Here is a 24131-nt window from a genome sequence, read left to right as displayed (position 1 = left end):
AAAAACCCCATGCTGAATGGGTTGGTCTGTCCATAGACTCATAAATAGGCCAGACTTTTCTGTCCCTTCACTCCCCACCCCTACCAATCCCCCAGCCCCTTCCCCACCCCTGTCACCCTTCAGGGTCCAGATGAAGTCTAACCTCCTCCAACAGTTTCTGTGACAAGTCTGCTCTCAGCAAACACCTTCAACTTTAAATTTTAGGGTTTCTCATCTGTACCACACAGATCCATCCTCTGTGCACTGAGGACTGTCTTGTGTACTTGTTATCAGTTCATGTGTGTGATTCTCACTTCTTCAACTACAATCCAAGCTCCCAAGAGCTGGATCTTCCACAGTGCTGAGCAAAGAGATCAGCAGGAAATAGCTGTTCTGCACAAGGACACTTGCTGATGGCGGGATATCTGGGATTTCTTATCCCTTTTGTCATTTTTAAGTAAAGTCAGATTGGAGGTCAAATACATGCACACCAATTGTCTCTTCTTTCTGTATCTTTCTGTTGTTCCCCCTCTGCCCTTATTTGCAATAATTGGGTGGGCTGCTAATGGTGGAGGAATCAGAAGCTAAGCCAGGAAACTTTGGACTTGGTTGATGTGGGACCAGGTTCTCAAGCAAGAAAGTGGCGCAGGCCCTGGCTGCTGTGCCTCAGTGGATTGAGTACCAGCCTGAAAACTGAAAGGCTGCCAGTTTGATTCCCAGTCCAGGCACATGCCTGGGTTGTGGGCCAGGTCCCCGTTGGGGGCATGTGAGAGGCAACCGAATCTCTTACACATTGATGTTTCTCTTCCTCTCTTTCTCCCTCCCTTCCCCCTTCTCTAAAAGTAAAAAGAAGAAGAAGAAGAAACAAACAAACACACTCAGAAAAAGCAATATTTAGGGCTCCATTTTGTTATTGGCAAATACTTATTTTTCAACTGACTCCCTTTTGCCACCCAGCAGGCTTTGACTTAGCTCTCCCACCAGGGGCACAGAGCATGCAAATTAATTGTGTTGTTACCTTGGCCAAACATTATTAGGGAAGTTAACTTGCTTTGAAATCCATATAATGTATTGCAAAATTAAACAAAAGTTTTTTGTTATCCAGGTAACTCTTTCCAATAGTGTGGATTTTGGAAAGTTGATGGTTTAGCCATGAGAATCCAGAAATTGTATAAGGCTCAAATGAAAGGACTACTGACTTCTCAGGCCTGGTGCCTGCCTTGTAGATACATGCAAATATTTTATTTGCCACCATTCCCCATTGGGTTCCTTGAAGAATTGCAGGAAATTGGTGCACTGTTCTTACTGTATTCTCTACTCACCCATCAATTGGAACTAGTGTACAGCATGATGTGCAGAATAAATAAACAGAAAGGGTAATAAGGCACACCAAATAATCACTGTTGACCTCAGCAATTTTATTAACAAATTTATTTCCCTAATTGGGTAACGTATCTCAGTGCTTAACTCAAGGGCATTGTAATAGGTTTCCGCACTGTAGAACAAGGAATTAATTAGAACCATTTGCTCTTTGTTCCATACTTACTCTTGTCTCCTGGTCTTGTAAACATTGCACCTGGTTTCCTCAGTCCTCCAGGCTCCTTGCTCACTTCTGACCGCCCCCCCCCGCCCCCCAATAAATAAATAGAAAACTGAGAGTATAGTTTAACATCAGTGGCTCCTCCTCATGTACATTCCACCTCCACTGGAAATTGCATTTCATGGTTAGATTCAGAGCCTTTTTGAGATCAGGTTCTGGCAGAATCATTGCTTCAGCAGGTACATGGAAGTCTGTAAAGAGACCTTTCTCTCCACGGGCAAAAATTGAGAACCTGGGGTATTGGTTTGCCAGTGCTGTGTCTGGGATTGTCCTTGCTCTCTCCGAACCTGGGTACAAAGCTGGTGAGATGATAGGTCTGTCCTACTTCATCCTGCGCCCCCTGCAGTGCCTCTTAGGGAGGTAAGGGGCATTCATTACCCCTATCTTCCCTGCCCTGGGAGCAGGCAGTTCTCTTCAACTTTTCAAGTAAGGTTTTTTGCCTTACAGCTAGGAAGGACTGCAGCATGACAGCAAGAAAGCATTTTTAAATGCAAACACTGCAGGGTCTCACTGTAATGCTGCCTCTGACTCATGCACCCCTGCAATCTGCTCCAAGGTGCTGTCCTTTCACACTGACTGTCCAGTCTGCAGTGGCCAGCATTAGCACAAGATGCCAGGTGTGTGAATTATCTCCAGAGCTGATTTCTTTAGCAGCTGTTAACATAGCTTGCCATGTATAGTGATGGCTTTTGGATATAGATGTGGTTATTACAAAGACATCTAAAGGGTGTCTAGACTACCCTCACTATCAGTGGGTCCCTTTTAAGATTTGTACTGCAGAAAAATCTGGATGGGCCCAATAAGTCTCATTCTCACTCCTGGATATCCTGCAGGATCTGGATGAGGTTTTCCAGACCAAAAATATAGCCTGGATCTGGTCCGTCATAGGTGGTATGCTCATTCCGGGAGCCCTTGTATGTTGTGTGAGCAAAGTCGATCATCCGGATGTCAACCTTGGGGAAACCTCTGGGAGAGCTGCCGTGCGCAGTCTGAGGAGCCTCCTGAGGATGCAGTCCACTCGGGGCTCTTTCCAGTGGCTCCTGCCCGTCGTAGATGATGAGGAGGGAGCTGGAGTAGAAGCGGTATGAAGTCTGGCTCCTGATGACCAAGAGGAGGGCCTGGAGCTGGTGCTGGATGGGCCCCAGCAGCTCTGTCCGAAGGCGGGTGCCATCGTGCAGGAACTGATAGAGGGCTTGTCTGAACCCCTCGACTGAGAGTTTTCTCCCATAGTACTTGTCTTTGCAGAGAAAGTGCTTCTTATCTGTTTGATAAACCTTACATTAAGGAGAGGAAAGAGAAAATGCAAAGAATTACAAACAAAAACCTGGGGCAGTTGCAGAGTCACAAGCTAACATAATATTTATAGACAGTTGCAGGGATGCAGGACAAGAAGGGCTGAAACAAACAGACAATGTGCTTCCAACCGTGCACTATTCAGTTTTGCATCTAACATGCTTTCTGTGTGAGCCTCTAATAGGAGTCCGAGGTCCAAAGAACCTTCACCCTACAGAGGTGACCCTCCCCCCATGCAGATAAGGACTGGATCTCCTTTCTTGTGAATTTCCAATGTCAACCTCCAAACCATGACTTAAATCCTGGCTTCTGGCCTCTCCAAATATTAGCAAAACCCAAGCTGGAAAGCTTTAATAGGAATCTGAAATCACAGCCAATGGACTTAGAAAGCCAATTAGATTAAATTTTCCCCAACAAAGTTTATAAAGTCCTTTCTCTGCAGATTCTAAGGAAACAGTAACAGCCTTTGGGGTACAATGGGGTGAATCTTTTGAAGATAAAGGATATGCTAGATCAAGTGTGGGTAGGGTTTGGGGGCAGCCATGCAGCTGAGGGGAGCCTGGCTAGAGGAGGGTGGTTCATAGGGGCTCTTTGGAGCTTAGTGGCTCCTCTCCTTGGTACTACCTCTTCTCCCCTCCCCTTTCCTGTCACGTCTTGACCACCAGAGGGAGCAGATGGAAGAGAGATACTGACGGGGGATTGTGGCCGCCACCCCTGTTTCATTCAGATGGCACAGGCTGCTGCAGTGGCTGATCTGAGGCCAGCATCTGGCATGGCTAGAGAATGACTTAGCATGCCCCTGCCTGGCACACCTGGGAAGGGCTGCAGCACCTGGCCAGGACAGTGTCTTGGGCCTATCCTGCCTTCAGATTACATGGTATGTTTACAGAAAACCAGTGATAGATATGATAGACTTGGTGCTGCCTTTGGAGAGTTGGAGATCAACTACTAAATTAACCATCATAAATACATGACAGGCATCACTTTCCAAATAAATCAGATCAATTTCAGAAGGTTTGAGGTCCAGAGAGATTCCATTTACACCACAAATCATCACACACCATTCTCTTGAGAACTGCATTCCAAGCCTTTCAAGGGACATCTGTGCAACAAATTTATAGACTCAACTTGCAGCTTCAAGGGGTGGCAGTTTCAATTAAGGAAAGCTATAACATTTACCAACGAATCAGTGTCTGGTTTTACTTGGAGTAGCTAGGCTATGAGAGAGAGTTTATTTCCTCCTGCTCTGCAGCTTCTGCCATGAGCCACATAAGAGCAGCAAAAATGAAGCAAGGAGTCTAGGCAATAAAAATTTAACTGTTCATTTGCTTGGGCTTAGCAGGTTATAACCTTCCCACTTTGTTAACCAGAACAGGTAGAAAGAAGCAGAAGAGATAGAGTAAGAAGAGAGAATGGCTAATAATGCAGAGACAGACTGCCTTATAGCATTGGAGAAGGAAGTTCATCTTTATCACTCAGAGAAAGGGGGTTGTCAGAGTGCACAGAGAAGCTCTCCTGAGGTCTTTGCCCAGCCCTTGCTCACATGCTGTCATCAGCATGCTTCTCTCAACATGGGAAGGTCACGTGGCTGCTGTGGAAACTTTCAACTGCCAAAGACCCTGAGAGCAATTGAAAAAATGGTGGAATTTTGACACCACTATCCTGAAAGGTGCTCTTTAAAAGACCCAGCATGTCATAGACCAGAATGTGCATTTCCTTGGGGGAAGAGGGGTACCTGGCTGCCTCCTCTGATGCTCCCCCAAAGCAAGGAGCTCTGCAGGGGGCAGTGGTGTCTGGATGGGAGGCATCCTGCCCCACAGTGGATGTGCCGAGATGCAGGGTGGGCCCTCTGCCACCCACCTGCATGCCGCAGACACGCACACCCAGGCAGGCTGAGGTGCTCTGTGCACACTTCGTCATCTGGCGGGCCGCCTTCTCCTCAGATGCATCGTCCCCGTGCTGCCGAGTCCCCATCTTCAGGTCCAAGACACAGGGATGCTTGTACTGTGACACGACATTTTCCAACAAGAGGAACCCTGGTCGCTCTAAGTTAAGGAAGAGTCTGAGGACATCAGACTGCAGCCTCACCAGAGGCGGGCAGCACCCCCCAGAAGCTGGCTGGAGATTCCCTGCCCTGAGTGCTGTTCTTGCATTCCAGACAAGCCCACCATCACCAGTAAGAATTCCAGGTGGTAGCTTTGCAGCTGCTTTATTAAGTCCTTTTATTTAGAGGGAGTTTACGAGCATGCAAGCTGCTTTTCCTTTTTGCTCTGAGGTTGAAATGTATTATTTTTTAAATTTTTAAATTGTTTTTTAATTACAGTTGTCTCCATTTCCCCCCCCCCCCATTACTCTCCCCTGCCCTACCCATCAGCCACCTCCCACATTCAGTCTCTCCCAACCCCCACCCATTCCCCATGAGGTTGAAATTTAAATGCAGGTCTGAAATCCCTGGCAGGCCTTGCTCAGTTTACATTTTATAGCAGAAAATCATAAGACTAAAACCTCTAGTCACTAAATGGGCCTATACCTTTTGGGAAAAGTGGGTTGATGCTAGCTTTGGAGATGAGTTGAAGGAATATTAATTTCAGTGGAGTAATTATCCTGCAAAAGCTTCTTAGGGATTAGGATTGCAGATGTGTCTTAGTAAATACTGTGAGAACAGCTGCCCTTTGCAGGAAGGAGCCAGTGGTGATGAAGGGACATTTCAAGCCTGAATTTGCTCCCTGAGAACATGACAGCCTAAGGGGGAAGAGGACTACCTCCCCTGGGGTCTACCAGTGGGTACTTCCCTAAGGGAGGAGCCACACCCCTCCCTCCCCATCAGCTCGGTGGGAAGACCCCTGTGGGGTGAATTTGGAGGGATAGAAGCGTGGCACTCAGTATTGCTATCCTCCCACAGAGGCCCAGCCCTTGTGGTAGAGAGACAGCAGTGGCCCCCTAGGGGCAGTGTGTTCAGTTTCATTCCCAGTCTGGCTCTCCCATAATCTCTGAGATAATCTCTGAAGAACTGATTTCTTCTATGTCCCAAGTTTGAGGGCTCCTGCCTCCAACTCTCCTTCACTCCCCCCTCACTTGACCCTCCCGCTCCCATCCTTGCCCCCGCCCCGAATAGGTACACCCCTGCCTTTGGGACTATGTGGTGGAGAAGCTGGCAAGGATACGGTGCCACTTGTTCTCTGGGTACTCGGTGCAGAGGCGGGTCAGGTGGGCCTGATGGCAGTGCAGACCCCATGGGTTAAAGCTCCTCTTCTCGGCCTGGTTCTCTTTAGCATCTTCCACCAAGGAGGATACGTGGCTGCTGAGGTGGAACTCAGACCTCAGGTGCCCAGTGGCCGGGCTGCATGTGAGGGAAGCACAAGACAGTCAGGGCAGCCAGTCCACAGGTCTGGGACAAGGGGCCCTTTTCTGTGACTGACTGCATTCTCCTGAGCTAAACTCTGACACAGACTGTTCCTGGCTTCTCTCTAGGACACTGCAGAACCTCAGAATGCCCTTCCTGTCCATCAGTCCCTAGCACCAGGTCTGGCCACACTGTAGCCCTCCTGCAGGGACTCTACAGTAACATTAACTCATTAGAACATGTCACCCCCTCGGAGGACTAAGGTAGTTTAAAGTCACTTGTCAGTGATCTGGATTATTATTACCCCACTATTGAGGCCCTACACTGTGGGCGCAACAACCCCACAGGGAATCGGAAGTTGAGGGTTAGTCTATTACCCTTGAGACCCCAAAGTGCCATAGGGGGTGGGAATCGTTGCGTCCTTGGTACCTCTCTCCTGTCCTCTGCGTCTCAGCTTCCCCATCTGTGAAGTGGAGATAATGGGCACCCACTTCCTGATGCTGAGCCAAGAGACTTAATTAGATCTGTGCTCCTTGGGGAAGGGAGGTACTTTCATTGTATTAGCTCCCTTTTGTTTTCCCATAGATGTTAAAAAATCCCCAGGGATCCTTCTCATCTGAGAAAGGTGAGCTGATGTTATCAGAAGTTTTTGGAGACCTCTCCAGGGACCTAGGTGCCCCGAACCACCTGCGCCTCCAAGCCCCACTGAGTGTTGTGTTGACTTCTCATCCCTTCTCGACTGCTAAGGAAAGGTGATTTCTGGGAGACATTAGCCACACTTTTCCTTCATGTCAACTACTCTGGGGTTTCTGCTCTGCACATTTCCCCCCAAGACTTCATGGTCTCAGTGAAACAGGTATTTAATAAACAAATATGCGCTGAATGCCTGCTCTATATAGGGCTCTGCCATGTTCATCTGCATCTGAGATGAAGGCTTTGCATCCCTCCCTCTGGGAGCGGCATGAAGAAGATGTATTCCTCTCTCTGTTCACATTAGTTATTCTAGACAGAACCTTCATCTGAATTTCTCATTTTCCCCGCTCTGGCCTTCACGGGGAGCCGTTGGCCTTGGCCCCAGTGGGAGTAGTGCTGGTCCCTGCTAGGGATGAGCTCCAGTTTCTGTCATCCTGCCAAGTGGCCCTCACCTCTCCTTGAGCGAGTGTGCTAGCTCGGTGTGCTGCCACTGGGAGAGGGGACCTGCGCCGCCACTGCTGCTCGTGGTCTGCTGGAGCTTCTGCCACATCGCCACCGCTGCTGACCCTGAGGGGATGTTTAAGGGCCCCTGGTTCTCCTTCAGTGGGTTGGCAACCAAGCTGAGATGGCCTAGGCTGTCTTTCCGGAGGTGAACTGTGATGGTACCTGTGGAGCACATGAGGGAGGGCAAGGGGTGGAGAAACCAGGTAGAATTTACCTACGTTGCAATGGGTGACACCCTTCTGAAGTATAGTTTAATGGCAATGGTCAACCTTTCCTTTCCCCCAACTCCTCTCTCAAGGAAGCTGTGGGGACTGTCCTGGCTGAGCCTGAACCCGACCTGTTCCAGTATGAGCCCAGAGCTGTGGAGCCTGCAGAAGATAGCCTTGGGCTGATCTTGGCACAGCCTCTGCTTTATGGCACTTCTCTGCCCCTTCATGCTTTAACAAAGCCCGCCTGTACATTGTGTCCTTGCATTCCAGTTCCTTTGTGCACAGTCACACCTTCCCAGTTACACCACAGCTGCCCCAACTGGGTCAAGCTTGGGGCATCAGAACTGGTCTGCAAAGAGGGGTCCCCTCCCAGAGTAGCAGTTACGGAAGTGAGGGCCCATGCATTCCTCCCCTTGTCTGCCTCCACTGTCATGCTTGCTCTCCCCTCCATTTGTGTCTATCTGACCAGCCTCTCCCAGGAAGCTTCCTCAGACAGCCTGCAGGGGCTCAGGACTCCCGTCACGCCTTCGTCCACCCTCCCCAGCTCTGGCTTTGACAATGATGCTCGCTGTCTGCTTTGGTTAGACACACAGCACATGAAGATTGTTGGCGGAATGTGGCTCTTTGACAAAAAAAAGACTTGTGAGATTTCCCCAACTTCCAGGACCTCCTTCTCCACAGTAAAAGGGAAGAGTGCAAGGACACCCCATGAACATGTGCTACTTGGGCTCCTCCTCCAGGACGGTGGCCAGACCTGGTATCAGTCCTGGCACGTATGTTCACTGCTCTGTGGCTGCTCCCTTTGTATTCCTCACTCAGGGTGCATGAGGAAGGCAGAGTCCAGGTCTTCCTCTCTGGGCTGAGCAGCCAGTGGGCACCCTGTCTCCCCAGAATCCTGGCGAAGAGGGAACAATCCTCCTAGCAGTGGCACAGGAGACCAGCTCACAAATGTTCTTCGAGAACCAGGTTTCCGAGTGTTTGTGACTTCCCTCTTGCCCTGTCACTTCCACCATCCCCTCACATTGGCCCTTCAGGCCTGGGGGGTGGGAGCTTTTCAGTGCTGCTGGTCCCTGGTGCCTCAAGTCCCCAGTTGTTTCCTCAACCCTTATGCTAACAGGTCCTTTAAAAAGAGCTCTTCATTTGAACCTGTCTGCTGGGCCCCCAACTGAGAGGGTGGGTTGCATGTCATTCTGTCCTCCAAGATATTTATTTCCTTCCCTGGCCACTTGGTCACCTTCTCAGCATAAGTGGTAATTTCTGCTGAATAAGCTCTCAGGCAGCTGAGTTCCTGCCTGCATTCCGCCCGGCCCTCTGGGGCTGGTCGGTGCAGACACCCATTTTCGGCCCGCTCTGTAATTCAGCAAGCTGCTGTTCAGAGCCATCTGTGCCTAGCTCAGCGGTCTCCCCAGGCCAGTCCTGTCATCTCAGATTCCCAGTGCCCTAATTTTGTAGCCTGAGAGTGACATTCAGTTTTCACCAGCTCCTAGAACTCTGCATTTCCTCAGCTCATGACAGGGACCTGCACCCTGTAAAGTAACAATGATACGTCTACAATGCTGTGCCTGGGCCTGACATTTTCAGTTTATCTGAAGACCAGCGTGTATCCCCAAAGCAAGCCCATCGCAGCAGCCTGCTCATGAGAGCAGGGTTGGGGGCAGGCCAGGGAGGTGACTGCACAGTGATCGTCACCTCCGTGACCTCCATGCCCACTGGTGCACCAGCGCCGTGTGCTTTTCACTTGTTATCATTGTGCTGTAGCAGCCTGACTCTGGGCACTGGGGTTCAGAGAGAATGAATACCGTGCCCCAGGTCACACAGGTGTAGCACTCTGAAAAAGGCCACACCAGAACTAGATGTGGAAGAAGGAACAAGTTGTGACATGGAGCTGAGGACTTCATAGGGAGACCGTGTGTTGTCACACTCTGTTTACCCACGTGTGTATGAGAACACTTTTGCTGTGTCCTCAGTTGTGTTTGTTTTGGTCATTCTGTTCTGTGGAGCAAACACAGAAGCTGTGACCCCACCATCCTGCGGGGGCCATCGGTGCAGGAGCTGGGAGCCCAGGAAGCCCACGGACGTGGGGTTTATATTGCCAGCCCTGTTTTCTGGGGGGTGGGGGCAGGGTCACTGTGCTTGTTCTAGGGAGGGGCACTGACCTGGAAACCACCTCAGGGCTCCAGGCCCACCTTCCCTGTGTGAGAAGGGGAGACCTCAATGGCCTCTGTGATTGTCCTTGGGCTGCTCAGGACCCCCTGGCTTTCTGGGTCCTTCTGCATCTCGTAAAGTCCAAGTTACTGTCTGACGGCCCCAGGCCTTTCCCACTCCTGAGGCTGTGGTGATGGCCATGCCAGAAACCACACTTGCAGGGAGCCTGGGTCTGAGAGGCAAGAAATGTGATCTTCACCCACTTTTCCAGGCTCTAGCTCTTGTCTGATCTCCTCCATTTTGAGTGTCTAAATAATTGGAGGTGAGTGGAGGTACAGAAAACCCAAAACCAATAAAATCCAAAAGTCATTTCTTTTTCTCATATGTCAGAGCTACACAACCAGGCTCCATGTCCCTGCTTTCTTGCTCCATCTTCCTACACCTCTGACTGGCTCTGTCTCTGTTTATCTGCCTTCCCTCTCTCCCAAACACCCCTCTGTGGTCTAGCCCAGCCCTTCAGAAGCCTGGGATCCAGCACATATAGGGCCTTGCAAAGTCTCGAGCACCCCGCCCAGTGGAATCCAGACTGCTAGGGACTTGGATTGTCCTTACCTGGCCTCCAGCTCACTGTGTGTGTCCAAGGGGACTAGGCCTCAGAGGCTCACGGGTTCCCAGAACCCCACTGCCCCTGCCTATAGAGTGGGAGCCCCGGCTGCCTGCTCGCCAGCCCTCCCAGGCACCTTGACCTGCCACCGTGCCAGCTAGGCAGACACGAGCACTTACTGCCACGATTGACACACCCAGAACATCTCAGCAATTTTAGCTTGGCCGAGCAGCTTCCTTAGCCTCTGAATATTCTGTTATGTGTTTATTTTTAAGCTCATGAGAGTGTTTATCTGTTGCTGTCTGTAATATGCATCTGGCTCCTCCATTAACTCATTAGACCTAGGAGCATATCTTACTCACCCAAAGCCAACAGGCAGGCAGACTGGGAGGCAGAGGGGTACAGCCCAAGATGCTGCCATACCTGAGCAGCCCAGCAGAGAGTCCAGGTGAACTCCTGGCTCAGGGAGGTTGCCCTTGGGAATGATATCACTGCCCAGCACCCCCTGAGGCCATCTCAGTGCTGGGCAGTGACAGGGAGAGAGAAGTGTGCACCCTGGCGTGCAGTGACCACTTCAGATACAGCTCTGGAGCTGTTCCCTTGCGGAGAAAAAGGGAGACCCCTGTGTCAGCCTTGTAGGCACTGGAGTGTTCCTGACCTGAGTTCTCCAGCTCAGTGGCCCTCCCGCACTGGCCTTGATGACCCCCTGGGCACTGGCATCCGAGGAGTCCATCTCCAGTATGAGTAGCTGGTGGAGCCAAAAGCCACACTTGGGACTCAGAGCTGGGAGCTTTGAATCCTAGCTCTGCCCCTCACTGGCTATGTGCCCTGACAAGTTAGGTAACCTCTCTCTGCCTCAGTTTCCTTACCTGTGAAACGGGGATAATAATAGTCCCCATCTCAGAGGACTGTGGCACCTGCAAACTACTTACAGGCATTTGGGCAGTGAGGGAGCTCTAAGGGTTAGGTGATGTTACTTTTCTTACCATGTGAGACCAGGTGGCTGCACAGCCTGAGGGCCCTTCGAGCATCTCTTTCCCACTAAAACCTGACCTCAGCTTCCTGCCCCAAGCATCTGAGAGTGAGTGTCGTGCCCTGGTGTCTGGTATTCCAGTGTCTCTGTAGACTTGTATGTCCTTAGTGGGCCTGCACTGTGGCTAGCGAGTGGATGCGTTTCTGTGTCATTGGAACCTCATGTTTGAAGGTCAACCGAGCCCAGGGACTCTGCCTCACCCTCACCCTCACCAGGACCACATGGTCTCACCTGGGGGTATCTGCAGTACCCTGATGCAGTTTGCAAACACCACCTCCTGAGTGAAGTCCAACGTAGAGACTGAAGCATCCCCCATGGCCAGTGATGTGTGTAGCTATGAGCCTCAGTTCAAATTAATCTTAGCAGATCCCTGAGGTGGTTGGTTCTGGGGATGGGCCCATCCTGAAGGGGGAAGTAGGGCAGAGGAAGGGTCTAGACAGTAAGCCTGTGCCTGAGAGGGCCTGAGAGTGGTGCAGTCCTGCCCTGGGAGGAATGGGCACGTGCAGACAGGGTGTAGGGGAGGAGCAGGATCGGATCTGGGGACTGAGCAGCCTCCCTCACTCTCCTGTTTTGCCTGTGCCGGCCCTGGCAGTCTCTCAGCTCCAGAGGAAGCTGTGTCAGGGAAGCATGAAATGCCACAGGCAGGCGGCCACTCCACACAAGGACCTGCTACCCCTTTGCCAGGTTGAGATCAGTTTTGAAAGGACAGATACTAATTCCAGTGGGTGCTCTGACAAGATGAGCAGTGACCCAGAAGCCATGGTCAGTACTGCCTGGGCCCCAGAGGGCCCCAGGGGAGTCCTGTCCAGGTTGCATTCCAGCTGTGCACCCCTGTCTTGGTGTCTGATGCTCATCCATCCTGTCTCAGACTCTCGGAGGGGGGCGGGGGGGCCAACAGGCCAGGACTGAAGAATGCCTCCTAGGGTTCAGGCCTTGGCTCCATACCAGTGGGTCTTAATTTGGAACATGCTGAATACCAATTCCTGAGCCCTAAACCCAGGGATTCTGATTCCCAGGTCTAGAATGGGGCCTGGGAACCTGCATATAGGTACACACAAACACACACACTCACACACTCTCCAGTGAGTCTGGTAAAGTTGATCGGTCTCAGATCACACTGAGAAACGCTGATGTAGACAAGCTCCAGCCTTCCCAGTTATGTCAGTCATTGCAATGCAAGTGAGTTTTTGACTGACTGCTTCAGGTGTTATCATTGCTTTCACTACAGATACTTGGGCAAGGAAGACAGAAGTCTTCCTTGCAGTCACAACATCTAAAATCCTTTAGAGGAGGTCTTTGAACACCCATGCCACTGTAGGCTTGTGCCTGAGCCATGCCCTGAGCCCTGCAGACCACACCCACAGAAGGCTGGGCGTGGACAGAACAGCCCAGAGGCCCTGACTGGAGGCCCAGAATAGGCGGCCTCCCCACAGCCTTCTTCCCCCGGAACCCCCTTGAGCTCAGATCAGGATGCACACTGCTTCATGCCAGATTTCCCCAGGTCCCCCTGCAAGGCAGCCGATGCCTCTGGCTGTGCCCCTGGGTGAGACAGCAGGAATTCTGGTTTCCTAAACCTGCTGTGGCCCAGCTCTTCTGTGTCATGTCCTAGGCCTGGGGCTCCTACCACCCACTGAAGTCTCCAGCATGAGGTAAAAGAAACCTCCACTTGTCCTGTGGTTACCAGCCGTGGCTACAGGACCCAGCCGTGTGCTCCTAAAGCACAGGCCAGGATGCCCCATTTTATTCCATTCTTAATTCCTCGAAGCCGGGTGGCTTGAGCTAATTTGGAAGGACTCCAAATGCTATTATACTCCAGACCTGGGGACATGAAGAGTTCAGAGAAACTAGGACAGCGAAGGCCAGCTGGGCTGCAGGAGAGGGGCATGTTTCCATGGCAACCACCACACATACCACAGTGCTTAAGGAAGCAGTGGATGCGTGCAGATGAGCCTGGCCTCGTGTGGCGGCCTGGGTCACACCTGCCCCCTGGACACTCACCTTTGTACTGTGGGGTGAACCGCTTCATGGCCAGTGGCAGGGATTCATAGAACCTCTGCTCCTGGGACACGAGGGGCTTGCACACTGTGTCCTCATCATACTTCATCACACTCAGGTGTCCCCCAACCTGGTGCAGGAAGGGCTCCAGTTGCACACCCATCCTGGTGTCCCCACCTTCCACACTGTTCTGTACAACCATGGCCTGAGGTAGACAAGTAGCAGCTCCAGGGCAGAGGCAGGGCTGTCAGAGGTCCTCAACTTTCTCTTTGTTGTTTGTTGTTGTTATAGCATAATTTTCTTCCCAGCTGTGGGCTCTCAGCAGGGACCCTGGAAAGCAGAGGAGGGTGGAAATGATGTGAGCGAGGCAGTGGCGGCGGCAGTGCTCAGACGCACCCATGGTCCCCAGCCCCCAGCCTCAGGGAGCTAAATCAGACAGTAAACAGGCATGGATCACTGCTGCAGTGTCTGTTACAAGAAACTACTAACAGTGGTTGCCTCTAGGGAGCAGGGCTGAAAGGAAGACTTCTCTAAGTAGAGTTTTGTACCTTTTGCATTTAAATATTCAAACACTGCTTTAAAAATCAAACAATACACACAAATATAGGCTTCCAGGGTGGGGGGTTGTGTCCCAAATTCTCATGTCATGTTGTCTGCCTGCCTTGGGGAACCTTGATTCCAGGCCCAAGAAGAGAGCAGTCTCTGCCGTTGGGTCGCTCAGCAGCTAGCAGGGGTTGGGGTGCAAGAGTGCTTCCCTTCTGTATAGCATAGCTGTGCACCACTGATTCTTATCACGGCTGTGTGACCTTGGGGAGCCCCTGAACCTCTTTGGCCTCAGCGTTCCCATCTGTGGAATGGGACAATAAGGGTGCCTGCCTTGTGGAGTTAAGGACAGAATTGAGGTAAAGCCTATGAAAAGGTTAGCCCAGGGCCCAGAGCTGAGTGCTCAATAAATGTGACTAATCGTGATCACTTCTGGCATTATTGCCCTGGTGGGTCACATTTTCCCACCTGGGTTGTGGGGAAGGCAGGCTTTCTCACCACCACCTTGCAAATGAGGAAAGCGAGGCCTGAAACGCCTTGCTTGGGGGCCGGTGGGGTCCAGGAGATCCCAGTCTCTGGGCCTCATCCCCCACCACCTGCTGTCACTCTTCCTCCCAAGGGCAAGCTTGCTGGATGTCAGGCAAATGCTAGGACTCTGGGCTGGAAACCCAGCGCCTAAAGATGTCCTGACTTTGTGTCAGGGGAGTGCCGAAGAGACACTTTGAGAGAGGCTTTTCTGGCCATATCATGTCTGAGAGGACATTCTCACAGCAGTGCTTGTCACTGCCGAGTTATTAATACTCTCCTCTGCTGGACTCCCGGTGGAGGATGTGACCAGGCTGGGCAGCACCAGGCATGATGAACCCTCTGTATGACCTTCAGTCCAGACCGCGGACATAGTTGTCTGGCCCCAGGCACAGCAGTGCCTGTCAATTTGTTCAGGATCCTGGCTCAGAGAGGCTCCTGCCACCAGCCCAGACCTCCAGCACCAGGGGGCATTGAAATCCTCAGTCCAACTCATCCGTTCTCCACCGGGCAGCCTCTCCCACTTTGCCTGCTTCTGCAGGCCACAGAGTGCTCTGCCCTTCAGGAAGGGGAAGGGGTGTTCCTCCTGGTTTGTGCATTTGCTTTGAGGGGTGCAGGCTATGGCTCCAGCTGCCTGTGTGGCTGGAGCCTGGCTGGGGAGGGTGGGGTTGCCAAGGCCCAGTGGTGCAGGGCTGTGCCTGAGACCACAGCCCCAGCCTTTCCCAGCTCTGCTCCAAGACTGTGCAGAGGTGAGCCCTCCTGGGAGCCTGTTCTGGGCGCTGAGAAAAGAAGCTGGTGGGAGACATCTAGATGGGGAGGGAAATCAGCAATTGGCCCAGGGATGAGTTGATGTTCCCAGTGCTTGGCAAATCCAGTCCTCCTTGCAAATTTGGTGAAGGCCAGAAGGAAGAAAGAAAAATCAAGGTGACCCAACATGGCTCCTCTCCCTGGGTTCACTTATATGCCATTGTTTGCCAGCTGACCTGTCCCTGGGGAAAGGGAGGCAGAGACTCTCCCGGTAACCAGAGGGACAGCCATGATGTAAACTTCATTTATATCCACTCCTAGAAGGAGTCTGGGCCCTGTCTCTCACACCAGCTCCCTGGGCTGGGCACAGAGCTGGCTCAGCTCAGCACGCCCTGCTCCCCGAGCACCCAGGCAGTCCCAGCAGCAGCACGTGTCCCACGCTGGGCAGTCCACTGCCTTCCTCTCCCCACGCCTTCATCTCCCTAAGGAGCTCTGAGGACATGGATGTCACCTCACAGTGGCAGCGTAAGAAGGAATTAATAATAAATACTAACACATGTAGCGCTTGCCATGTGCCAGGCAGTGTTCTAGGTGTTTTATATAGATGTAAGGCTTCCCACCTACTCTAGGATATAGTGTTGTCAGTCCATTTTACAGATGAGGAAGATGCACAGAGAGGTTAAGTAACTTGCCTGTGTGCACCCAGCTAATGTGGGGAGAGCAGGGATTCGAACATTAGCCTCAGAATGCTCTTGCCTGCCACACTGTGGGGAGCCTGAGGGCTCTTGTTTATCTACTTTGAGAGTCAGAAATTTGAGCCCCAAGGAAGCTGGGACAAGTCACTGGCTGTGCTGGGACAGGACCCAGGTTTTCTTGTCCCCCAGCCCTGGTCTCTCCGACCCTAACAATAGTGAGCACATGCTCTGGGGCTCTGCACCTCAGAAACCATCAGGAGGGGTCAGTCCATGTAGAGCTGGGTGTGGTATTGACCACCTTGGGGCTTCTGGCTGGAGGTGTCAACCAGACCTGAGAGACACTCATTCCCATTCTCAGGAGCCCTGGCTGAACCTTCTTGGAGAGCACAGACTGAGCCAGGACAGCCCCAGGCCTCCAAGACAGTCCACAGTATGAGACATGAACTCTCGCCTCTAGACTTGGGTGGGTTGGTAGCAATGGGAGGTCTGTTGCGTAGTCACCTGAACTTTTCAAAAAGCTGGGCTTGACAGGTCAAGAAACTGAGGCTCTTTCCTTAAAGGGTCATCTTAGGGGCTATATTAGGTGACATCTCCTCAGACTCCCTCTGCTCCTGGGCTGTGTGGCTGTGGTTCTGACAGTTTGCTGGGAAGGGGTGGAGGGAGGGCAGATGGGCAGGGATGTCAGCACCAGAGCACCTGCCTGAGCTGGGCAGGTGGGCTTTGCTGCTGCTCGGGGAGGCATTCTGTGGCCTCGAGTTGGCATCGATGCCGACCTTGGGTTCCCAAGGAAGCTTGAGATTTCCTGTCTCTGTCTGTGCAGTCTCCCACTCTGTGGGACAAAGCTAGGGAGCTCCATTCTTCTGTTCCTCCCTCAGAAGCCCTGCATAAGTAATTCAACTTCACAGACTTTTCTCAGCCCAGACCTTCCTTTTGCCACATGCAGGCACTTCTGTCACTGGCATGGACCTTGGCCTCTGGGTCCGTGTCTATTTCTTAACAGCACTGGGCAAGGAGACAGGAGCCCGGCTCTGTTGCAGGTGTTCCCACCAGCTTGCCAAGGCCCCTGGGACACACTGAATAAGGACCCTGAGCTTGGTTTCCCACCCACTGCCTCAGGCTTGTCATGATACTCAGAAGACAAAAGACACAGCATTCCTTTGTGGAGGCCTCTTCCCATGCATCTCCCCCACCAGGTTCGTCACTGCGTGGGTGATCCTCAAGACTGACTCAGCTTGGGTGCTGGGAAGGCAGGTGAGGTTCTTGCCTGAGGTAGGACCTCACACCCCCTCTGACACACTTGCTGAATACCCTGGGCTCTCTTTATTGCTTCGAAGGGAGACAAATGTCCCTCTCTCCAGCCCATGCCCCCTCTCACAGTCCCACAGCCCAGATGTGGTGGTGCCCACTATCCGCCTAGTGTTCCTTCGGGAGGGACAAGAAGGAGTTAGGATGAGGGAGGGAAGTAAGAGACGAGATGCCCCAGCCAGAGAGTTCAGCTTAAAGCCCCTCGCCCCCACGAAAGATGGACAGATGGCCCCAGGTTGGTGTCCTCCTGGCCTGTCACTGGGTCATGTCCTGAGTGACGTAACTCTGGGCCTTACTCCAGGAGATTCAAGGGCTGATTTCTCTGGGGGCCCGGTCATTGAGCTGGCTGTTAAAAGAGTTCCTGGGCTGCCTGTGTCAGCAGAGCCTGCGAGGCCTGAGTGACAGCCAGTCTGCCACGGGGTCACAGGACACTCTCTGGTCTGAAAGGAGGGCTACGAGCAGCAGGCCTGCAGTTGTAGTTGGCTGCCAGAGGGGGACACACGGCAACACCAAGGGTGCCAGGCACAATGACAGATGCCGCCGTCACGCTGAGGCGAGTGAGTGTGTCGTGGCTGCACGACTGGCTGGCACACCTTCCTTCCTGAGGGCCTGTGTGCACGCGACCCCTACCCACACGCTAGACCTGAGTCCATTGAACCTGCAGAACATTTTTTGGTTTCCGTTTAAACTTGCCATTCCCATTTTAGGAAAGATGGCAGGCGAAACCACAAATCAAGCTTGTCAAGGTTTAAACTGGGACTAAATCAGCCGTGGATTGTCTCTTATCAAAGCCTGTCAGCTCTGGGAACAATGTGGCTGACTGTGGCCATTGTCAGGGCTGCTCACAAATGCCTGGTTTCTGGTGTCCCTCACGGGAACATGGCCCCACTGTGCTTCCCTTCCACATGGAAGGTGAGTGCAGCCACACGATCTGCTCTGGCTGGCCTAGTATGTGTGGGAGTGATGGGTCACTTCCGGTGGGAGCTCCTAAGAGCAAGCAGTTCCTACCTTCTCCTTCCCTGGCTGTGGTCACCCCGAAAGCACAGTGGTTCCCTGAGGGACTGCATGTTGGATACGTAGCATGATGGAGAACTCAGTCTCTGTCATGCCTGGCCACTGAGATTTGGGGGTGGTTTGTTATGCAGCACAGCCTGGTCTGTCACCAGCTTACAGCCACATACCCAGTATGGGGTCCTTAGGTTGAAAGCAACCTCACTTGAGTGAGACACTCAGAGATTTCATTGCACAAAGACATCTGTACAATAATGGCCACTCCTGTTGAGCATCCACTGCGGACGGCTTAGTTCCCACCTCCATTTTTCAAGAGAATCCTTTTCAGGCAGAGAAGAGTGAAGAGCTTTCCCAAGGTCCAGAGCTTGAGCACAGAGCTCGAGCACTGGAGCCAGGATTCTCTCAGGCTGCTGCTGGGTCTGTCCCACAGCACAATCTTCCTCTGGGTCTTGAGACCTATGTCAGACTCTCAGGCCAGGGTCCTGGGCCTCAGCCAGGCCGTGAGGGTGCCACAGCCAGGGGCAGCATGCTGCAGTGGCAGCTCAACCAGGTGCTAGGCAGGAGGCGGGTGACAGTGCCCTGGGTGAAGGGTGCCCTCACAGGCTGCTGGAGACCTTACCCAGACCACACCACCACCAGCATTCTCTGCAGACTCCAAACATAACACCCACGGAACACAATCATTTCTCAAGTGTCTGCAGACGCTTTGGTGGTTACTGAAAACAGATCCATTTAAAGGCATTACTTGTGTTCCTAGTAGTTTTTATCATCGTCTGTTTTCTCAATCAACAGATACTAAAAATATAATGAGTATCACAGGGAGACTCATAGGGAAAAATTGTGTCAAAAAATGGGTTCTAGTTGAAAAGGTGAGAAATAGTGCTGTCACTGAGTTGGTGGTGGTATGAGGGGCTGGCAGGGGATGTGAGGGGGGAGGGGTGGCAGCGTGGCCTGGGGAGGGCCTGCTTGGGGAGTGTGTGTGAGGGAGCCATGGGCAAGAGGGAGGGCAGCATGGGGAGGCAGAGGCAGGATGCTGCGTGGCCCTGGCCCAGGGTCATGCCCCCACACTGGGCTGGGGCCTCGGCATGAAGGGGGCAGAGAGGGCACCTGGCCACACTGATTGGAGGTGACTGTCTGGTTACAGCTCACTGTAGGGAGGAGGGAGTCACCTGAGATCACTGGGGTGTGGAAGCCTTTGGGGCCACCTCCCAGTAAGTCTGGGGAGAGCGGGCATTCTGGGAAGGAGACAATCAAAAGAGGCCCGATACAAAACATGTCAGGCTGCAGACTGCAGATTCAAGGGCAGCATGGAGATGGCCTGCCCTCTCGCTTCTGAAGCTCTAACGTCCGTTGGCAGGCCCTCAGGGCCGCAGGCCTGGCACAAGTACCCCTCTATGTCTTTGCAAGGCCTGAGGGAGCATTGTTTCAATCTGTTAGAGAAGAAAGGACCAGAAAACCATTTAAAGCCACTTAGGTCATTATGGGTAGGATTTTGGTGTTTCTCATGTGGTGGAGGGTTGTGTATCACCTGAGGCCATCCAGGCTGGGAAAACACAAGGTTATTTTCCGGAGGAAAAAAACCACGTGTTAAAATCCAATGACTCAAGGTGTGTCCTGCGTCTGCATGGCCCCCAGCCCGGTGGGATCAATACTGAATGCTGGGGGACTGGACACACTACCTCCCAGCCGTGGCTGAGATACGTGGCTTTGGAGTGTCCATTTCCCGGGAAGGCTTGAGCTCCAGAATCACAGAGTAATACTTCATATTCCTCAGTTGCAGCAGCTTATTTAGAGGCTGATTTTATCCTTTGAGGGAAGATTTTTTTCCCTGTTCTTTTCTCTTAACATTTAAAATCTCCCAACGTTCCTCCGGCCTGAGGACCAAATGTGATTTTAATACAGTGATTATTAGTTTAGAAGCTCTTCGACCACAGCCAAATGTCCTCAGCAGCAGCGGCAGTGTTCTGAGCGTGCTGTCAGGGCAGGAGACGCATGGGGTGGAGGTGACTCAGAAAGCCGAGCTGCTGGAAAGGCTGCTCAGAGGAGGGCAGAGGCTGGCAGGGGTTCCAGCTTCCCAGGCCCTGACGTATCCCCACCTCAGGACAGTGCCCTGGGTCCTCGGGCACCCTGGGCAAGACCAGTAACCATCCCGCCAGCCCCTCCAAGGCACTCCCCTTGAGGCTGCAGCCAGGATCTTAGACATCGCCAAACCCAGATCCACACATGTCCCAACCTCAGACACCCTGCCCCACACCTTCCCCTTTCTCCGAGGAATATGACTAGTTACCTGCCTTGTGGAAGAGACTTATGAGCCAGGAATGTAAGGTCTGGCCCCTGGTTAGTATGGCAACTTTATGACTACAAGAAGAAACAGTTCTTTCAGGGTCAAAACAAAATAGTCAGATGGAGCAAGCATGTGGGCGAGTGTGTAAATGAAAGTGCGAGTGTGTGTGTGTGTGGTGTCATGGTTCTTGAGGCCACCGAGCAGAACTGGCCAACTAAAGAGGGAGGGTCTTCTGGAAGAATGGGAGTGAGCAAGCCAGCCTTTCCCGGCAGAGGGCAGCAGCAGATGCACCCAGACACCCAGAGGGGCCAAAACCTACAGCCAGCAAGCACCTCCTGGCCTGGCACCCAGGGGATACACATTCCTGAGCCACCATGGGTTTGCCAGGCCTGTCCTCGGCCCAGAGAGCGAAGGGTCCCTGCCTTTGCAGATGACTGATTTTGTTTCAGAAATTATCAAGATTGATCACCCCACGTTCCCTTCTTGCCACCCTCTGCTTTTTCTAAAGGTTGTCTCGCTGGGAAGCTTCTTGCCCTGAATGAGGCACATTCTGAGAAGTGTAGCGCCTGGCTAGATTCACGGGGGAGGGACCCCTAAACCTGGGACGGGGAGGCTGGTGAGGATGGGGAGGGCTGAGGGTGCTGGAGACACATGTGAGCAGAGCAGACTGTGGTCTTCAGCACCTCCACCCAACAGGTCCCTCCTGGGCCAGGTGGGCCCAGGGCTGGAAGAGGAAGAGAAACTAGCATGAGGTAGGGGCTGCCAATGTGGCGCTGGTGTGGGCCGCCCTGCCCTCCCCACCTCTTGCTGCAGCTGCTGCCCTGAACACCCTTGTGCATCAGCGCTCACACTGTAAAGCTGATGCTCCTGTGGCTGCCGGTCAGCAAGGCAGCAACCACCCAGGTTCCTGCCTGGGGAGGGTCTGTTCCTGTGCCCTGCTCAGAGTGGGAGAAAGTGGGAGAAAGTGGGGGCAAGCTGCTGGCCGCCAGCTGGGCTCAGTCTGGCTTGCATCCCCCAGAGTGCCCTGGGAAGGAAGACCGGGAGGGTCCCAGGGGCCACAGGCCCTTTGCAGGAGTTTCTCAGATCCCTGATGAGGAGCTGGCTCTGGGGGAGCTCAATGGGGGAGGGGGGCCAGGAGACCTCGTTCTGCCCTAGAGTTCCAGCCCTTTCTTCTCTGGGCCTCAGTTTCCCTATCTGTACTGAGAGTTGTCTGACTCAGACATGTTCTTACTCTCCTATGGGACAACTGGCCCCTCAATTCACCAAGTGAATGTGGTGGGGAAAATCAGGTAGGGGTGGCTGGCAGAGATCCTTCCAGATTGAAAGAGACTCAGAAGGCATACTGACCAGATGCACCTTGACTGGTCCTGGTCTAAACAAAGCCTTAAAAACATTTAGAGGGCAACTGGGGGAATGTGAGTATGGGCTGGATATAGACGTTCTCAGAGAGTCGTTAATTCTGTCAGTAGAATGACAGAGCTAGGGCTCTGTAAGAACTGCCCGGGGTGGGGAATGCAGGGACGCCTGAGCATAGCAGACCTCAAACAACTGCTTAAACCCAGATGCAGGCTTATATCAGTCCCTCTGCCTTTTCCTGTAGGCTGAAAGTTTTTCATAGTATCAGATCAAAAATAAATTCATAGCTTTTAAGAGCTATAGATGCTTGGGTCCTGTCCCCCTGGTCCAAATCTCTGGGGAAGGGGCTTGGCATGGATGTGCTTAGGTCCCCAGAGATTGTGAGGAATGTGGCAGACTCAGGTTCAGGTCTCAGGTGCATGGAGAGCCCAGTAGAGCCCATGGGAGAGGGGACCCAAAGACTTTGCCACTGTCCGGGACAGGGGGCCCTGGTGGCAACACGTCTCTGATCCCCAGGGCCCACTGCACCCCGCTCCATGGGGCACCCTGCACCCAGTGCCCAGTCCACTGCTCACAGGCGCTGATGTCATCCTAGCCCTGTGGTCCCACTGGGTGGAAGGCGAGGCTGCTGGGACAGGACATGCCGGGACAGGACATTTCTGGGCTCGGGGTGGGGCCCACTTGTCTTGGGACAGCTAGTTCTCCTGGGACAGTGTGGGGTATGAAGCATCAGCTCCGATGCCTGCACCTGCCCCTACAGCTTCCTCTGTCATCCCAGCTCAGCCCAGCACCCCCAGCATCCTGCCTTCCTTCAGGGGCTGTGAGGAACAGAGGGGTGGAATTCCTCTGCTGCAGGGAAGAGAAGCAAATGACAGAATTTCTATGTTGCTGAACTGTTGTGACTTGCCCTTCATACATACACAGACAGACACCCCCCCCCCCCAGGCAGGTCCTTAACGAGCCCAGGATGGAGATGGGGCCCACCCCTCCAGCTCCGTGGCACCACTGAGGGTTCAGCAAGCCCACCGCCATCCCTGTCCCCTGGGGCAGCACTCACCAGGGCCTCCTCCCTCGTGGGTCCCAGGGAGTGTGTAGACGGGAGGGTCCAGGGGGAAGTAACCCTCTCTCAGTGTCTGCCGACCTCAGGCGCTGGGCGAAGGCCTCTCCGGAGTCCCGGTGTGGAGAAGTCACTGTGCACTGTGGCACTGTGTGGAGGGCTGCCCAGAGGGCCAGGCTATAGTGGCCTGGGGAAGGGAGGTCACCTGACCCTGGGGACAGGCTGGCAGGGGCTGGCCTGTCCAGCTGTCTGTTGGTATTTGCTGCTCTGGGTAGGGAGGGGGAGGAAGAGGAGGAAGAGGAGGAGTAGACCAGGAGGGAAGAGTTCTGCACTGTGCCTGGACAGAGGTCAGGCCCTGGCAACCAAGGGCCATTGCCAAAGGCACCTGGTTATTTTTTGATCCCTTGTTCACGGGGTAAGGCTGTGGGCAGTTCATATTCCCCTTCCCCTAGTCTCCCTGCCCCCACCCCATTCTCCACCACCTCACTCCGTTTTCCCCAAGCTGTGGCCGCCGGAGGGAGGGAAAGTCGAGCAATAAGACAGTCAGCCAATCAACAATCCGCTTGAAGACGGGCTGACCCAAGGACCTGCGGGACCAGTGCCTGCTGTCAGGGATCTGCAGTTGTGGGCGGTGGGGTGAGGGTGTTCAGCAAGTCAAAGGACAATTTCAGTGTGTTGGCAGGAGAACATTGGGCTCAGGGGGTCTCCTCACCTGCTCAGAGGGGAGCAGAGAAGGCATCCTGAAGGAAACGCACCCCCATTGGGTTTGGGTGGGGGAGGGTGAGAAGAGTGGTCCAGGTAAAGGAAGAGCCCCCAAAGGCCCAGAGGCAGTGATGGGGGGGCGGGGCAGAGAGGCATAGGCACTCAGAGCAGCTGGAGCCCGCAAGGAGTGGGCAGTGATGACAGACAAGGGCGGGGGGCGGAGGGGAGGTGGGGTGCGGGAAGGCGGGCCTCCCAGAACCCTCCTCAGCTCTTTCTGCCAGGAAGCTCCAGGCCTACTCAGGTTTGCATTCAGAGCTCTCTGCTTGGAGGGGAGCAGATTGGGTAACGTGGATCAGGCAGGCTGTGAGGCCCCAGGTCCTGACCTCCAGGTGAATCTGGCTTGAGGGGGAGAGAGGGCAGTGGGGTGGGAGGGAGATATTGAGGAGTCAGCCTCGATTAGGTCTGGTGACACTGGACAGGGACAGATGGAATAGATGCAAAGGACAGG

At 53.2% G+C, this 24131-nt stretch overlaps 1 protein-coding gene across 1 annotated transcript; it reads right to left on the bottom strand.

Annotated features, from left to right (window-relative positions):
• Positions 1-1376: 1376 nt before the first annotated feature.
• Positions 1377-23080, bottom strand: IP6K3 (inositol hexakisphosphate kinase 3). The gene is made up of 6 exons (XM_045835690.1): positions 22922-23080; positions 13402-13728; positions 7361-7574; positions 6037-6212; positions 4733-4908; positions 1377-2853 (listed from the first exon to the last, which is right to left on the bottom strand). The coding sequence occupies exons 2-6, from the start codon at positions 13598-13600 to the stop codon at positions 2392-2394; spliced, it is 1227 nt and encodes a 408-aa protein (XP_045691646.1). The 5' UTR covers positions 13601-13728; positions 22922-23080; the 3' UTR covers positions 1377-2391.
• Positions 23081-24131: the final 1051 nt, after the last annotated feature.

Source organism: Phyllostomus hastatus, unplaced genomic scaffold (assembly GCF_019186645.2).
Source record: "Phyllostomus hastatus isolate PE091 unplaced genomic scaffold, TTU_PhHast_1.1 phas_contig_1048, whole genome shotgun sequence".
Taxonomy (NCBI): domain Eukaryota; kingdom Metazoa; phylum Chordata; class Mammalia; order Chiroptera; family Phyllostomidae; genus Phyllostomus; species Phyllostomus hastatus.
The sequence above is the reverse complement of the archived record's forward strand: the minus strand, read 5'-3'. Positions and strand labels throughout refer to the sequence as shown.

Coding starts and splice junctions, on each gene's coding strand:
- IP6K3 (XM_045835690.1), bottom strand. CDS start 13,600: ATGGTTGTACAGAACAGTGTGGAAGGTGGGGACACCAGGATGGGTGTG. Junction 4,909..6,036: donor CCCAGAGAACAAGTGGCACC/GTATCCTTGCCA, acceptor TAGAGCGACCAG/GGTTCCTCTTGTTGGAAAAT. Junction 2,854..4,732: donor TGCGTGTCTGCGGCATGCAG/GTGGGTGGCAGA, acceptor CCTTAATGTAAG/GTTTATCAAACAGATAAGAA.